The 16,462-nt window shown below is 49.5% G+C and overlaps 1 protein-coding gene across 6 annotated transcripts in view; it reads right to left on the minus strand.

Moving 5' to 3' along the window:
- Window positions 1–15,038, minus strand: part of TNIK (TRAF2 and NCK interacting kinase) — a 79,230-nt gene extending 64,192 nt beyond the window's left edge. For all 6 annotated transcript variants that reach the window (XM_075716190.1, XM_075716189.1, XM_075716192.1 and 3 more), the window contains exons 1-2: window positions 14,983–15,038; window positions 9,970–10,095 (exon numbers count right to left, since the gene is read on the minus strand). In XM_075716190.1, coding sequence (XP_075572305.1) covers window positions 9,970–10,095; window positions 14,983–14,997 — 141 coding nt within the window. In that variant the 5' untranslated portion in view covers window positions 14,998–15,038. The remainder of the gene's footprint in view (window positions 1–9,969; window positions 10,096–14,982) is intronic.
- Between the last annotated feature and the right edge of the window lie 1,424 nt (window positions 15,039–16,462).

Below are 16,462 nucleotides of genomic sequence, written 5' to 3' on the forward strand. Positions count from 1 at the left end.
AAAATGTGAAGACAAGAAGACAGATGTTTGAAAGCTTCCTACAATCTTAAAAACCAGATACACTTCTCAAATTTTTTTTTACCAGGAGGTCTTTGCTTTTGACCACCTTTTTGAGCAGGAAACCTTCCTTGAGGGGAAGCTTGCCATGCAGCTGTGGCTGGAGTCCTACCGCTTGGGTTGGTTCAAATGAGACTGGGCACCACCGCTTGTACCACTTACAAAGTTTCATCATATCAAATGCACAATGATCTACCCCGGCCCAAACCTAATCTCGTCATTGAGCAACGGTGAAATAAACCTTATAAAAATAGCATGGGATGCGAGTCTGCTCCCAGGGACATCACGGATCCCCACAGCATGCAGGAGCTGTCAGCATGCTCCAGAAAGCGAGCACCGACCGCGTATGCCACAAGCCTCCTCCAAGACCTGTAGAAGTGTTTCTCTCAGATGTGAAACCATGTTTTCCAATTCGATCAGCTTGCTACTAAAAGATACTGCCTTATAAGTCGTGCCTTGCCAGATTCTTCAATGTGCATGTTTTAAAGTTTCTTATCACATGAAGCTTACATGGCATTTAATGTTCTCCAAAGCAAGTGACATCACTTTATTAAAAGCATGGGCCAAGAGGAGAAGAGAAAGAAACAGCAGAAGGGTTACTTCTAATGAAATTGCTCAAACGCAGTGATTTAAAAGACTATCATAAATAAATGATCATTAAACCCAGACAGAGTACTGTTATAAACCTTCAGGTTAAATAAAATACTTGAGCAGACTATACCTTAGTTGGCTTTGACCATGCTCCTATCTTCAGTTTTGATATTAAGTTTCTCTTCTCTTCCTAAACTGACAGCTGAAAAATTCTTTATATATCCCTGTTATGTCAGGAAACTGGCTTCAAGAAAGAGATGGGTGACTGGCCAAAGTCTGTCCTGTGCAAAAGCTGCTGCAGCGCTTGCAGCTCTTCCACCCCAGCAGGAGACCAGCAATCCAGCTGGGTCACTGGGACATGGCCTAAGCCATGGGTTACTCATTGCTCACCGAATGGGGAATAATGGAACAACTGGTTTCAGTCGCTTTTCCTCTCTTTCTTCCCTTTGGGCGATTGACATGTCTAAGTGTCTGCACGTGTTTCTAATTAAATGAACGTTTGGGATGCCATGGCAGCAAGCATGGGAAGGAAAACCCTGGATAGCTGAGCCAGCCACAAACACTTTCCAACCTGAAAGGCTGAACCTCTCCAGTCCCCTTCCATGGAAATTCCTCCACAGGCTCTCACCAGGATTTGGAGCAGGATGAAGAGCTAGGGCATGCTATGCTATGTGTGGCAATCACAACGCTTAAAAGAAGATGGAAGAAATCCCATTAAAAGTACACAGTGCATCCACTGATTTGCCAGAATATCTTTACAGAGCTGGCAGTTCACTCGGTCCTCTACCTTGTCCTTGAATTTCCATAGAGCAAAGATTAATTTTGCACCAGGAGGTCAATAATACAGCCACCTGCTGATGTATCCCAAATGTGTAATTGTGAAATCTCCTGGAAATTAAAGAAAAAAACAGAGAGGGAAAAAGAAACTCCTACGGGGAGTGCTTCCAACTCGGCTTTTTAAGAGCTGCGCAGTCCTGTAACATCCATAGGAAAATATCCAGTACCAGCAGATCTCTGGCAGTACCAGCAGGCTCGAGGTCCAGTTGGGCAGGGGCCAAGGAGGCTCAGCAGTGAGCACGTGCTGCTAACAGCGAGGTGCTTCCCGAAAGCTCTGCCGCGAGTTCTCCAAGAAAATGAGCAGAAAGATGACGAGGCTGCCAAGTATCCCTGTCCGCAATGGAGAGCTGATGGACATCTGATGTGAAAAAACACCATTCACATCTAAGAGACCTTATCGCTCTCTACAACTACCTGGAAGGAGGTTGCAGCGAGGTGGGTGTTGGTCTCTTCTCCCAAGTAGTTAGCGATAGGACGAGAGGAAAGGGGCTCAAGCTGCGTCAGGGGAGGTTTAGATTGGATATTAGGAAAAATTTCTTCATAGAAAGGGTAGTCAAGCATTGGAACAGGCTGCCCAGAGAGGTGCTGGAGTCACCATCCCTGGAAGTGTTCAAAAACCAGGCAGACGTGGCACTTTGGGACATGGTTTAGTGGGCATGGTGGTGTTGGGTCGATGGTTGGACTGATGATCTTAGAGGTCCTTTCCAATCTTAATGATTCCTAGTTTTTACTTTCATTATAAATGATCCAGCCACCAAGCCAGGAGGCATGGGGTTGCTACTCTCCCCTTAATTGGTTTAGTGGTGGACTTGGTAATGTTAGGTTAATGGTTGGACTGGATGATCTTAAAGGTCTTTTCCAACCTAAACGATTCTATGATTCTATGATTTCCAGAAGGTTTGGATGGAACGGGAGGAAAGCTGGCAGCACGCTGCTGCGGCGCTTAGCAGCACTGCCATCCCCTTTGATCCTCAGATGGAAGGATGCTACAGAAGTCCCAACTACAGCTCACACAATGCGGCCTCCAAAGAGAGGAGAAAGAGATGACAGCTAAGGAGTCACACCAAGAGGGCAGGTGAGACCCCTCCCACAGCGCTGCGTGATAGAGCCCACGAACAAGAAACATGCACTGGAGCAGGTACAGAAAGATGAACAGGTCTTCTCAGAGGACCTGAGGACTTGTTCAGCCAGCCAGCGGATGGATGGCTATGGGATATGAGTGTATATTGTCAACAGTATGGATAGGTAAGCACCAGAGAGGGAGATGAACAAGGTAGATACTGGCATAATATCAATATATCAACACCCTATGGGTATATTTAGGTTGGAAACCAACAAACAGCCTTCCAGAAGCAAAGAAAAGGGAACAGAAGTTGCAGCTGATTTTAGGACAGAGCTTAGCGTATGCAGGAAAGGCTTCAAATGGCACTTACACTACGATATTTTCTTAGTATAAGTCCGATGTCTCTAGTTGAGTGCTTTGCCCTGCACACACTTGCATCATTACCAATCTTGTTAAAGGATGAAGTCATGATGGGGTAAGACAATAAACTTGAAATGCAGACTGAATTTTTATTAACCATAATTAAAATTATCATCAAGATGGGCTAAAGGTAAGATCATCTTCTGAAATTTAATTTACAAGGCCATTTATTGAGGAAGTATTTTTAAATACAGTTCATTTAGCATTTACTTAGCTCTTCATATCAGAGTGACAGCAAACTTCATAAGCAAGGCAAATTCAGAAGCAGCAGCTCTAAATCTCTGTGTCCTGCTGTCTCACAATTTTTTTGTTTAAAGAGCCTTCGCAGCTTTCAAATCAGCCACCACCTTCACCAGTCTGGGAATGGCCAGTAAGGCCTCTGTTCCCATTGCCACTGCACATTACCTGGAAGGGCTCAAACCTGAGCACCCCCCGTAGAGAAACCCCAATCCAGCTGATGGTGAACTGCTCCAGCTTGTCCAGAGGAACCCCCCAAACTCATCCAACTCCTTTACTCTGCAAGCCAAATCCTTCTGTGTTGCTATCCCTCATCCCACAAACAATTTAACTTCTCTTTTACAGAAAACAAGCACACAACATCCCCCAGCTAAATGCTGCTGGAAATCCTTCTTCCTGCTGCGGGTGTGTAAACAGAGCCCGGGTGCAACGCAGTCCCGTACGCCCTGGCCACCCAAGCCTCCCAACCCACCCCACAGCCCAGCTCCCTTGCACGAGGGTCCCTCACCACACACATCGTGGCACCCGGAGCCAGTGTTGGAGCATTAGAAAAATGCAGAGACCTTCACTTGGTGGATCAGCAAAGCTGATGTCCATCTCAGGAAGAGAAATACTGATCAAATAGGTATTAAGCAATGACTAAAATATTCTGTAGCAAGGCAAGCACAGGTTTTAATTGCCTGTGTCGGTGCTACAACGGGAACAGGCTAGGATGCTGCAGCAGCACGCCTGGGTGGGAGCAGCGGGGCCAGCGCTGCTCCGCTCTCCCCACTCTGACAGCAGCATCAAACCGCTCTCACACGTGTTCATAAATAAATGACTCGCCTGCCCGCACCCTGCCCGCACCTCCCTGCGCTTCCAGGCCACCCAAGCAATTCTTGTCCCTTAGGGAGCCGGCGGGCAGCTGCCGCCGTGGGTCCTGAGCAGGCTGAAAGCTTTGGGCTTAGGGACGGCAGCGAAAGGAGCTGGGCTCGCAGCCTTGTGGTGTTTACAGCACTGACATCGCTTTGAAGAGGAGTGAGAATAAAATAGCGTTGGCTTACTCAGCCCGCCAAGCAGCAGAAAGCCTCTGCTAACCCCAGGCTCTCGGTCGGGGCCGGAGGAGCTCCCCCCACACTCCCCTGGGAATGCAGCGTGTGGAGGGACTAGAGAGAATTACAGCTCAACCAAAAACCGTCCCGTCTCAAACGTTTAATGATTTAATTCCTGTGACGTGAGCTATCAGCAACCACCCAAAACTATTTTTCAGTGCCTATAAACAGATTGAGAGCAATCCTGCTCCGAGCTGCAGAGGTGCACTGCTTCGATGGCTTGTGCTCCATTTTCAGTGGAGCCTCGCTGCCCCCATTTTTGCTCTCCAGATCCCCGGTGTGACTCCATTCGTACCACCCTGCAGCGATTCAGCGGGCCCCTATGGCTCGACATGGTGAAAAAGCACATTCCAACTACACGGCGACAGCCCCGAGCGCTGCACGGCTGCAGCGGGTGCCATCCTGACGGAGCCTCCGGACCTAAATCGCCCTAATTCCTTCTTCCCCAAAACTGCCCCAGATTACCCCGCTGCAGAGGATGCACCGGAGGCCACCCCACCGGCTCTGTCCCCGTGGGGTCCCTGTCCGTGCTCACCACGAGCAGGTATTTGGCAACCTGCCTCTTAGCAATTCTCCCCCCTTCATGACAGATGCAGCTGCGGGCAACAGGCAGGGTTGCCATGGCAGCCATCCATTGGCAGCCAGCGCCGCTGGCCCCCAAGGACCCCGACGTGGGCCCTGCCCTGAGTGGGCTCTGCCCTGGGTGGGCCCTGCCCAGAGTGGGCTCTGTCTGGGGTGGGCCCTGCCCTGAGTGGGCTCTGCCCCGGGTGGGCTCTGTCCCGGGTGGGCCCTGCCCTGAGTGGGCTCTGTCCAGGGGGGCTCTGCCCTGGGTGGGCTCTGCCCTGAGTGGGCTCTGCCCCAGGTGGGCTCTGTCTGGGGTGGGCCCTGCCCCAGGTGGGCTCTGTCCAGGGGGGCTCTGCCCTGGGTGGGCCCTGCCCTGAGTGGGCTCTGCCCCAGGTGGGCTCTGCCCCGGGTGGGCCCTGCCCTGAGTGGGCTCTGTCCGGGGTGGGCTCTGCCCTGAGTGGGCTCTGTCCCGGGTGGGCTCTGCCCTGAGTGGGCTCTGTCCCAGGTGGCTCTGTCCTGGGAAGGCCCTGCCCTGAGTGGGCTCTGCCCCGGGTGGGCCCTGTCCCAAGTGGGCTCTGTCTGGGGTGGGCTCTGTCCTGGGTGGGCCCTGCCCTGAATGGGCTCTGTCCCGGGTGGGCCCTGCCCTGAGTGGGCTCTGCCCTGAGTTGGCCCTGCCCTGAGTGGGCTCTGTCCCGGGTGGGCCCTGCCCTGAGTGGGCTCTGTCTGGGGTGGGCTCTGTCCTGGGTGGGCCCTGCCCTGAGTGGGCTCTGTCCCAGGTGGGCCCTGCCCCAGGTGGGCTCTGCCCTGAGTTGGCCCTGCCCTGAGTGGGCTCTGCCCCAGGTGGGCCCTGTCCCGAGTGGGCTCTGTCTGGGGTGGGCTCTGTCCTGGGTGGGCCCTGCCCTGAATGGGCTCTGTCCCGGGTGGGCCCTGCCCCAGGTGGGCTCTGCCCTGAGTTGGCCCTGCCCTGAGTGGGCTCTGTCCGGGGTGGGCCCTGCCCTGAGTGGGCTCTGTCCGGGGTGGGCCCTGCCCTGGGTGGGCCCTGTCTGGGGTGGGCTCTGTCCCGGGTGGGCTCTGCCCCAGGCTGCTGCCGGCCGCTGCGCAGCCCCCGCGCTCTGCAACCCCCCCTCTGCCCGCCGCCCCAAACCCGGTGCCGCTGCCCATGCACGGCGGGGGCTTCTCCGTTAATGGCTTCAGCGCAGCGTGGAGGGCAAGGGCCGATGGCAAACACGCAGCGCAGAGGCGTCCCTACTGCCCTGCGGATGTGTGCGGAGCGTCAGTGCACGGCAACGAAGCAGAGAGCCTGCAATTTCTAGCAGCCATCGGGGCAGGAGATGTGCTGGGGTGGGGGTCCTTTGGGATGGGGTCACCTCCGCCATCAAGTTCACACTTCCTAATGAATGCCCCATCTTCCACCGCTAAAAAACACCCCCAAAATCACAAAACACGCCCCCCCGGGTTACGTGCAGCCTGGTAACCTATACGTTAGATCTGAAATGTGCAAGGGGAATTTAATGAGTTTAACTCCGAGAAGCAGCAGTTAACTGATTAACCAGGTCCTCACTGTCCCCTGGGTCATTTCCCCCGTTTCTGCAGCCCACCCTCTCTTTGCCTTGCACCACAGGCTCCCCTGGCCAGGACCCCCTTGTCTCGGTTAGATGGGCACAGTCCCTCCCAAAGGACCACAGCACCCCCAGAAAGCAACACTTTATCCAACATAGGAGTAAGCCTACTTCTTATTTTTTTGGTTTTTTTTTTTTTTTGTCATTTTCCATAAAGGTTGTCCCTATGAATTTTACTTCCTTTTTTTTCCTAACATATTAAGATTTGTGATGCACGTCTCCATTGCCCTCTGTGTCGTGGGCAGCTAACATATCCTCCATGCAGCTAATTTCAGGAAAACTCACTTCTTTAGTAAGCTCGTCTTCCAGGGCGAGTGGCTGCTATCGAATGGAGCAGCAGCGCTGAAAGACCTGCTCGTCACCGCGGCAGAAACGATGACAATACTTCATGTCAGAAGCCTGCCGCGTTTCTGAGAGATCTTAATCGCCACTGAAAGAGCTCCCTGTTTTTTATTTCCGTATCAGCCTCCTGAATGTCGATAAAAAGAATTACTTGGGCATTATCAGAAACCGTTTTATTTCAACAAAAGGCCAATGAAAAATAAACAAGCCTTTATCTGTGTGGCAAGACTGATAGAGTTCGCGCAAGTCCTAATTCAATCAGATCCTGAAACACAGCTATTTAACACAGCAACACCAGCACACCTCTCCTCTGCGGCCGGGGAGCTTTCCTGTGAATACCTTCACCAGCCCCAGCACCGGGCACAGACTTAAAAAAACCTCACACCCTAGCGCTCTGCGGTGCAAGGAAAGCAGGTTTTGCAACAATTTTTTTCACTAGCCCATGAGAAAGGCCCCAAAATTGAGAGGAGAGGTAGCTGGTCTGGAAGGGAATTTAGATTACCTAGTCTGCCTTTCGCAGGGGGCAAGAGACAAGCAGCACAGCGGGGTGACCAACACCTTCCCCCCTGCACGGCTGGGTGACCCGCTGGGGGAAAGCCCAGGTTCTCCTCCTGACTTCGGCCATCTGAAGGCGATACAGCACGTACAGCATCCTCTGCTGTTTCACGATGATGGGGATTGGTGAAAGAGCCTCTCTTAATCCAAGAAGTTTTCTACTGAGCTTTTCTTTTTGGCAGTTTGGGTGGCTCTGGATGGGCAAACCATTTAAAAAACATTATTATGAGGAGCGGCTGAGGGAACTGGGGTTGTTTAGCCTGGAGAAGAGGAGGCTGAGGGGAGACCTTATCGCTCTCTACAACTACCTGAAAGGAGGGTGTAGCAAGGTGGGTGTTGGTCACTTCTCCCAAGTAGTTAGCGATAGGACAAGAGGAAATGGGCTCAAGCTGCGCCAGGGGAGGTTTAGATTGGATTAGGAAAAATTTCTTCATAGAAAGGGTGGTCAAGCATTGGAACAGGCTGCCCAGAGAGGTGGTGGAGTCACCATCCCTGGAGGGGTTCAAAAAACGGGTAGACACGGCACTTGGGGACATGGTTTAGTGGGCACAGTGGTGTTGGGTCGATGGTTGGACTGATGATCTTAGAGGTCCTTTCCAACCTTAATGATTCCTAGTTTTTACTTTCATTATAAATGATCCAGCCACCAAGCCAGGAGGCATGGGGTTGCTACTCTCCCCTTAATTGGTTTAGTGGTGGACTTGGTAATGTTAGGTTAATGGTTGGACTGGATGATCTTAAAGGTCTTTTCCAACCTAAATGATTCTATGATTTTATGAACACCTGCATATGCCAATAGCTCTTCACACTGGAGCTAGAGGAAAGAAAAAAAAAACAAACCCAAACCAAAACAACGCTCTCTTCCCTGGTCAGCCCGTGCTAACCCCAGACCCAAGCAGCATAAAGGCACTGGGCAGAGCCCAGCTCCGGGGAGGGTTTCTCTCGCTGTTGAGGGCTTTGGCACGCAGCTGGTGGGGCTTTTTTCCCCCCAGGCACTCCAGCAGCACAAGGAGAAATGCTGTGGGTTGGTTTTCTATTTTCCTTTTTTTTTTTTTTTGAAACAGATTATAAACCAGCTAAAGCCAAATGGAATTTCACGGGATGAAAAGGCATTTCTCAGCTTGACAGCTTTCTCCTCGCTGAATCACAGGCCAGCTGCAAAGAACATGTTTTTTAAGAGTTCCCACCAAAAATAACCCCAACACCCAAGTAAGAAAAGCCCCTAGAGTCCAAGCCCCCAAGTCTTCCCAATAATTCAGCGTACCGCAAAGTCTCGGGTAGCAAAGCAGCGCAGAAGCCTGTCAGCTCCATTTTTGTCCCCGGAGGAATGATGTCCTCTGAAACCCTCTGGTTCCCACCACCCCCCAATGCTCTGGCATGCAGACACAGGGGCAAACAGCTGAAGCCACTGAACCTTTTGCTGAAATAAAGCCTAGATTATACAGAAAGTAAAGGAAAAGATGTGCTGCTCTTCAGCATCTCCACAGCCTTCCAGCTGAACCATGGGTATTTGTTACCCCTGAAAAATTAGGCTCTAGCAATCCTGTTCAGGCACAGAAAAACTTTGGAAACGACCCATGGATAACTCAGAACTAAGTGGATTTACAAGACTGTGAGGAAATAAGCGCTATTTAGACCACAGGACAACATCCAGGTCGTTATATTTAAGAGAATTCAAATGTATCCTTCTCTTCAATGCTGCCCTAACAAAAGCAGGGTCTCAAACTCCTGGCCAGACGCCCACGGGTGCTGCAGGCTGTTGCTCCACAGACTTAGATCAGCACAGCCAAGCTCAGAATACAGCACAGTAATTTTAATTAATTCTTCATCTCCCTCAGGCCAGCGCCCAGAGCCCCGACCTGTGGTGCCCGCTGCCCTGCCCGGCCCCTGCGAGCATCAGCTGCCAGCGAGGAGGTGGGCTCCGATGCTCCGGCTGTCTCCGGAGATAGACGGTGGATTTAAACTCTATCCCCCGTGGTCTGGGAATGACGAATTAATAACCGAGAAGCCACTGACGAGGGAAGCAGCGGGACGAGGCAGGCAAGGATTTAGGGAGAGGCAAAGCAGCTTGCAGCCCTTCAGCAAGACGAGGCGATCGTCACTGAAATGGCTGAACAGTCACACACCTTCCTGCCTGCCCTTTGCCGTCCCCCTCCTCTTTATTCGCCTGCAGAGGCTCTGTGAAACATTAAGCACGAGAAGCAGCGCCGAGAGCTGGCAAGAAGCACACGTGCCCGGCATCCCCCACCCAGCCTCCATCTTCCCAGCAACGCTCCTGGCTCCCTCCAGGTTTTTTTTTTTCTTGATGCGTTTCTTTTCATAGGATGGAATAATTTTCAATTGAATATTGTAACAAAGATGTTGTTAATGACAATTCAGAATAAAAATGGCTTTACCGTCAGTCTGCACAGATTTCACGGCAAAATGAAGAAGCATTTTGCAGCGCAGGAACAGCCTTTTCAAAGCCATGACTTCGAAAAAGACGGATGCAAAACAAGGCTTTTTGTGCAATATAGGTGGTAGTAAGAAAACAACATGGAGTAAATCAGTTGTGATGAACCCCAGTTAATTTAAAGAAAAGAAAGCAACTTACCCAGAGCTGATCATCCATTCCTGGTGGGTTCTTTTTAATAAAAGCACCATAATACGTAGCAATATTTCGGTGGTGAGAATACTTCTTCAGCATGTTAATTTCTTGCTTGATCTCTTCCTCTTCATCCTGGGATGAGGCGAAAACCGAAACAAAACCAGAGACACTAAGAGACTGCACTTCACAGGCTCCCATTTCTCTTTGTACATGGGTGCACTTCCACGCACCCCATTTCTGACCGACCTCACCTACGTTTCCTTGCACCATTTTTTTTACAGCCACTTTTTGCAGCATGGAACTGATACGGAAGCCCTGGGAGCCTGCAGCCTTGACTGGAGGCTAATGGGTTAAACTAAAAAAAAAAACCAAAAAAAACCCCACCACCACAAAACAAAAAAAGACCTCCTAATGGGTTAAACTAAAAAACTAAGATGAGCAGAATTGGAGAAAACACATGCTTTGCCACTTTGCCTATTGAATTTCTGAACCCTGAACTGGACAGATCTTCAGGTGGTGCAGAAATCGGGTGGTTTCCAAACAGTTCAGAACATGCTCCCTCCTCCAGAACAGGATCCTAAAGATGCTGGCAGAGTTGAAGGGTGGGCAGCAGGCCTCTCGCATGGGTTAATGACCCACCATCCCCATGCGCTGTTTCAAACCCATGGCACAAGTGGAAGCAGAGACCCCAGGAACCTCCCGAAGAGCCGAAAACCTGCACATGCTGCAGGCATAAACAGGGCTGGCCAAGGACACTGATCTGCAGGGTGGGAGCAAGACAAGGTCGCGCCAGGAACTGAGCCCTTCCATGGAGACATGCTCTACATCCAGAGGGCCACCAGTGCCAAACTTCAGCACCACAGCCAAATTACACGTTTTCAGTGGTTTCGACATTCCTTCACGTTTATAAACTAATTCCTTTAATAATTCATATCATAATTTACATCAGTATCGCGTTGCTCTGAAGCTTAACGATACCTGCGTTACCCCAGTAATGCATCAGCACACCCTCCTAGACCCATCAAAGGCCCAAGAGGATGGCTTTCTAGAAACCTCTGCACGGCAGAAGCGCTCCTGCACTGTGCATCCCAGCCGTCCGACACACCGCTGCTGCCCACCCTGGAAGCAGCACAAGACGTTTGGGGACATCAGGTGTTACTGGTGGTGCAGGGGCACGATGCAGGGAGCAGGCAGATGCTGCCTGTCCACAAACTCTGCCAGACTCACTCGGTCCTGTAGACAAACACCATTCCCGTGGGCTGTCACGGTCCCTCTCCGTCCCGTCTGCAAAGCTGCAATAGCTGAAGCAGCCAAGGCAGGGGAACTGCACTGATACCTGTTTTGATGTCCTACCTCTTTGCTTTCATGACCATCAAACATGCTCTCGTTTTATTTTAAGTTGTAATTCCACGGGCTGTGGAGCAGCAGTTAGTGCCTTGATGTCAATGAGCTTTATTACGGAAGGACCAGAAGGGCTGTTACTTCTTTATTCTTCTTTATTACCCTTGTGTCCCTCACCTGCTTCCTCCTGACTTCAGTTTTACAAAACAGCAAAGGACAAGACACCTCAGCGAACAGCGGAGCTGCAGGAGCAGCTCTTCTTGAAGAGCAATGCTCCCTGACCAGATGCCACACAACACAGACAGAAACAGGGCTTTCTTCCCAAACTACCATGGGAAGTGGTAGTTTAATGACTACAGTCTTCCAGAGAGAATGCAGGGAAGGACAGTGAAGATGAGGACAGGAGGAACAAATAAAAGGAGTAACTAGGTGAAGCTTTTCTAAACAGCTCCAATTTTATCTTTGGTAAGAACATGGAGAGCATAAGCACCAGAGAGGATGAGGAACGGGCCCAAACGTTACAAGGAAAACCCGGGGACTATTCTTGAAGACCTTTATCACCTCTTTCCTTCAAGCAGTCAACACAACTTTGCTTGTTTTCATTTTCCCAGGAAACAAGGGAATATAACACGTTTATTGGGCCCCAGAGATTTTTTTTTTTATTGAAGCCCCTTGCAACAAAAAAAGCAGCTGGATGCTCAACGGTGCTTGGAGCAAGGAGGAGCAGTCACTGCAAAACCCCACCCTGAGTACCACTGGCCAGCTCTTCCGTCATCCCCCACCTCACACCTGGATCTCTAGGAAAAATGGGGATAAGCCACAGGGACACTTCATCTAAGGTTTTATCTCGAGTCCCTCTTTAGGTTGAAGGATTCAAAATGGGGAAACCCCCCCCCCCCAAAACATCAGAGCTGTGGATGACACCTGAGGTCACGTCTGCATGGCCAGGCTCAGGGGTCTCCAGCCCAACCTCCTGCTCCAAGCAGGACTATCGCCAGCGATCACCACCAGCAAATCCAGTGAGGGAGGGAAGAAAAATGAATTATTATACCGAGCTGCTGTAGCTACTCCAACCCCAAAATCGACCAAACCCACAGACCAGGTTTTGCTGCCACACTTTGCCTCCATCAATCAATTCTTTTACATCCATCGCTGGAAGTAGGGCATGCAGCAGGACCAGCCTCTGGAAAATGAATCCAAACTCTTAATTCAGAAATAGTGGCTGCCCAAACTGATCAAGTGCTGTAATTTGAGGGCCTCTACGCTGCCATCTTCCCTAACAGATAATTAGCAAGAGCATAGAATCAAAACATTGTCGTCAGGAGCCTTTGGGGGTTTAGTGCAAGGCATGTGGTTGGGATGAGATGCTGGCTGGGAGCTTGCTTAGCATGTGGGGGCTTTACACTCTAAAAACTGCCTCCATGAAAGTGCAGATGGCTATGGTTGGGATGACCACACTAGTTCTGTTCTCTGTAGGCTTCCAAAAGCCACACTGTCATCAGGGACATCCTGGAAAAAAGGGTGGGATGGAAGAACTGGATAAAATGAAGCAGCAGCAACACTGATACCAGTGCGTGTCAGGAGGTGGTGAAGGACTGGAGTGGACACGTTTGGGTTTTCACCAACAGCCTTTGCACTGAGCCTGGAGCACGTGCCAGACGTGGCTGTAGGCATAATTCAGGGACCAGCTTTAGAAACGACTCCAGAAGGGATTCCCAGGACCATTCCTGAGGTGGCTAGAGGACATGGCTCTAGATCTGACTTCAGCATCATCAGCTACGAAGCACAGTCAGTCCCCTACCACGTCACAGGTTTGCTCTGTCTTCACTGTGGTCATCGCCTGTCCTGCCCAAGCCTGGTCGTGCTCCCTGAACAGCCTTCCATCAGTGACTAAGGGCTGGTGGCATCCCTTCAGAGGACGTGGAGGTCTCACCTCTGCACCTCAGCTGATCCTGCTACCACCTGCTAGATAGCTACTTCTCCACTCATGCAATACTGGGGTCACCTGAGGCTGAGAAGCTACCACGTGGGGTATTCAGTGGGGTAGGGAGAAGTAGAAGAGAGCAGAAGTTTAGTTAGGGGGTGTTTTTAGAGGACTGACTTAAAAAATTTGCATGTTATATATTAAAAGAAAAATAGCCGATGTGCTTTAACACGGCTAAAAGCAGCTTAAGGGGAAAATAATTAAATATCCAAATAACACATCCCATGCCAAATATCCGATTTACTACCTTGGACGTTCAGAGACCCTACCTGAGACCCTGCTCTGGAAGGTAAAGGTTTAGATCAGGGACATCTACTTAATGACGTGGCTGAAAATATTAGTTATTGGGCAGGATCAGATTTGGGCTACTCTTCTCCAACATCTTCGCTTGGAAGTGATGATATTTTAAAACCACCGAACTAAGTGTGGATTCAAATTTAAGCCCCTGTTTGGCCTCAAAGTAATACTCTGATTTCTCAGCTTAAATTTGTTGTGACCTCAGACTTCACCCCATGGGAATCTCACTGCCATTTATGCCATGGGGTTACGTTTGGTGGGTCTACCTGTTCCCTTACAGCCTGCTTCCTACAAGAACTAGACAAATGGCACTTGTAGATATTGCAAGTAAACAAAACCAAACCTCATTCACATTTACTGACTTACTTCCACGCATCATTTCACCTGTTAGCACAAGAAAGAACCTGGATGAAGGTCCTGCAGATATTAATACCACATTACAACATCTAAGGTATTTCAAAACATACTCCTGAGGCCGGCTGACTGCTTTCACAGCAAGTCAGTTCTGTATGTGCTGAACTCCTGAAAGCTAATTAAAAACATTAATCCAAAAAATACGGTGGGTAGATTGGGACCAAGTCCTAAATTCTGAAATGTGTTATTCCAATTAAAAAAAAAAAAACCACAACAAAAAAACCACAATAAAACACATTCTTGCTCCCAAACCTGGTGTTGTTCATGTAAACAGGAACTTTGGGAGGTATAATACTGCACTTCAAAAAAATTTATTCAAGAAAAAGCATTTTCATGTGACCCTCCTAAATGCATCTGTTAGGTTTTTAGGGATCACAGCAATTCCACTCACTTTTTCTTTGGTGGCCGTTGAGAAATGGTGAAACAATTTTTTCCCCTAAATCCTGTTATTCATTTAATAAGTTGTAAATTCTTGGTTTTCTTAGTCTGATACAAGTTTCCAAAGAGCCACATTTCTGAGACCAGGGTGATGCATGTTTTCCTCTGTATCAACAGGATGCACAGGACTAATTTCACTTGCCTAGTAAAGTTATTCGTAACAATACCTGCACAAAGTTTTGCTGAACAAAAGCTTCTGGGGTGAAAAACATAGATTTGGAAAAACTGGAATGTGTTATGAATACACGATTCTGTTGCTCCAATTTTCTTCAGATTTTATGAATGCATTCAAAAGAACCACTGCTGGAACTGGATGCTGTTTTGTTTCAGCATAAAATTACTTAATCTCCAACTCTTCCAGAGTTATTTTTCTCTCACGCATTTATTAAAACCAAAACCTGTTAATGGCACATTTCACATTAAGGCAAAGGGGATTTGCTTCCCAGGAATACAAGGCTTCTACCAACTCCCACATGCTATCACACCCCGTCCCCTTTCCCCTCTTATCTGTAATTTAAGGATGCAGGAGGAGGAGGATACATTACCCCGGTGACGTCCATAACCTTAATAGCAGCAAGCTGGCCTGTTTTAACATGACGACCCTGCAAAAGAAAAGGGAGAAGTTTGTTTGTTTTTGCTCAGTGGCAATGTTTTCCTTGCAGCGAATGCGATTCTTCAACAATCTCCTCATCCTGGCAGATCTGCACATTTTTGGGTTTTTTTTTTTTTTTTTTTCTTTTTCAAGAGCATCTTCACAGCAGTCACAATGGGAAAGCAATTCCCACCCCTTCCTCCTGCCATTACAATTAATTAGTAAAGGGCCTTCGATGCTATATTTTCCTGGCACACAAGTGCTGGAAATATCCTTTAATGCTCAGCCATGAAAAAAAAAAAAAAAAAAACAAAACAAAAACAAAACCCAAAACCAAACTAGCTCAGGGCCTCTCCTGAGCACAGAGCATGACTCGGCTGGAAATGGTCTGCTGGAGCTGTGACGATGGCAACATGCTGGCGAGGGTACCCGCATGGTACTGACTTCGGTCCCCTCGTCTCCGAGCCCCAGCTGTCACAGACCTGGGGACACAGCAGGGACTCCTAGCCCGCAGGGCACCATTAGACACTCTGTCCACTAATTTATTTATTTTGCAAAAGCCTTGATTAGCAGGCTAGAGAGGTTTTTAAAATCAGATTTGCTTCTTGGCTGTGGAAGCGACCGCATCTTCAGCGCTGGCACAAGTGGGGAGTGTGCATCTAGAGGAGATGCTCACGAGCCAGCGCAGAAACAGAACCCCCTTGACACATACGGCCTCCTCAGTTTTCGGCAACTGAAAAATTAGCAAATCACTGCAATAAACTGCTTGTTGCATAGTGCTCAACTACATTAATCCTAATGGAAAAATGCCTGGAAGCTATGCGGAAAACTATAGAAGAGCCCAAACTTTGATGGGGTCTTAAAACCAACACAGCTGCTATCAAAGCAAGCCAATTCCCAGCCTTTCCTCCTCTCCCGAGAAATGGATCATCCAAGATTGTATCAAAATTACTCACAGCAACTCATTCCCCCCGCCTCCATTTGAGGGCACGTGCTCTGCTTACAAACTGGGCACAGTCAGAGGAAAAGATGCTGCTTCTCCAGGAAAACCAGCTGACGCCAACCCTGCCAGGAGAGGCGGGAGGCAAAGGGAAGCATCCCTGTTTCCCAGTCACTTCTTACTATGGGAGCAGCCCAAGGCCCCATCACTTGAGATACAGCGTGGACAACACACAGGGAACAGCAGCTCCTGCCCTGCAGCGCTGATAATTAACGCAACACGGAGCAAAGGCTGAGAGGGGACAAGCCATGGCATGGCAGAAACAGGGAAAATATGAGCGTTCCCTAAATTGCAGGCTCCTCCGGCCCCTGCCCCGGTGTGCTTGCCAATGAGCTGGGGTTTGTGCCCAGGTTTCCCAGCCCTCCGGCAGGCTGGTTTTTCACACCATCTCGCCTCCAGCAGGAACCCCAAATTACCAGACATGGGGACCTCT

This window comes from Pelecanus crispus, chromosome 9, assembly GCF_030463565.1.
Source record: "Pelecanus crispus isolate bPelCri1 chromosome 9, bPelCri1.pri, whole genome shotgun sequence".
Classification (NCBI taxonomy): Eukaryota; Metazoa; Chordata; class Aves; order Pelecaniformes; family Pelecanidae; genus Pelecanus; species Pelecanus crispus.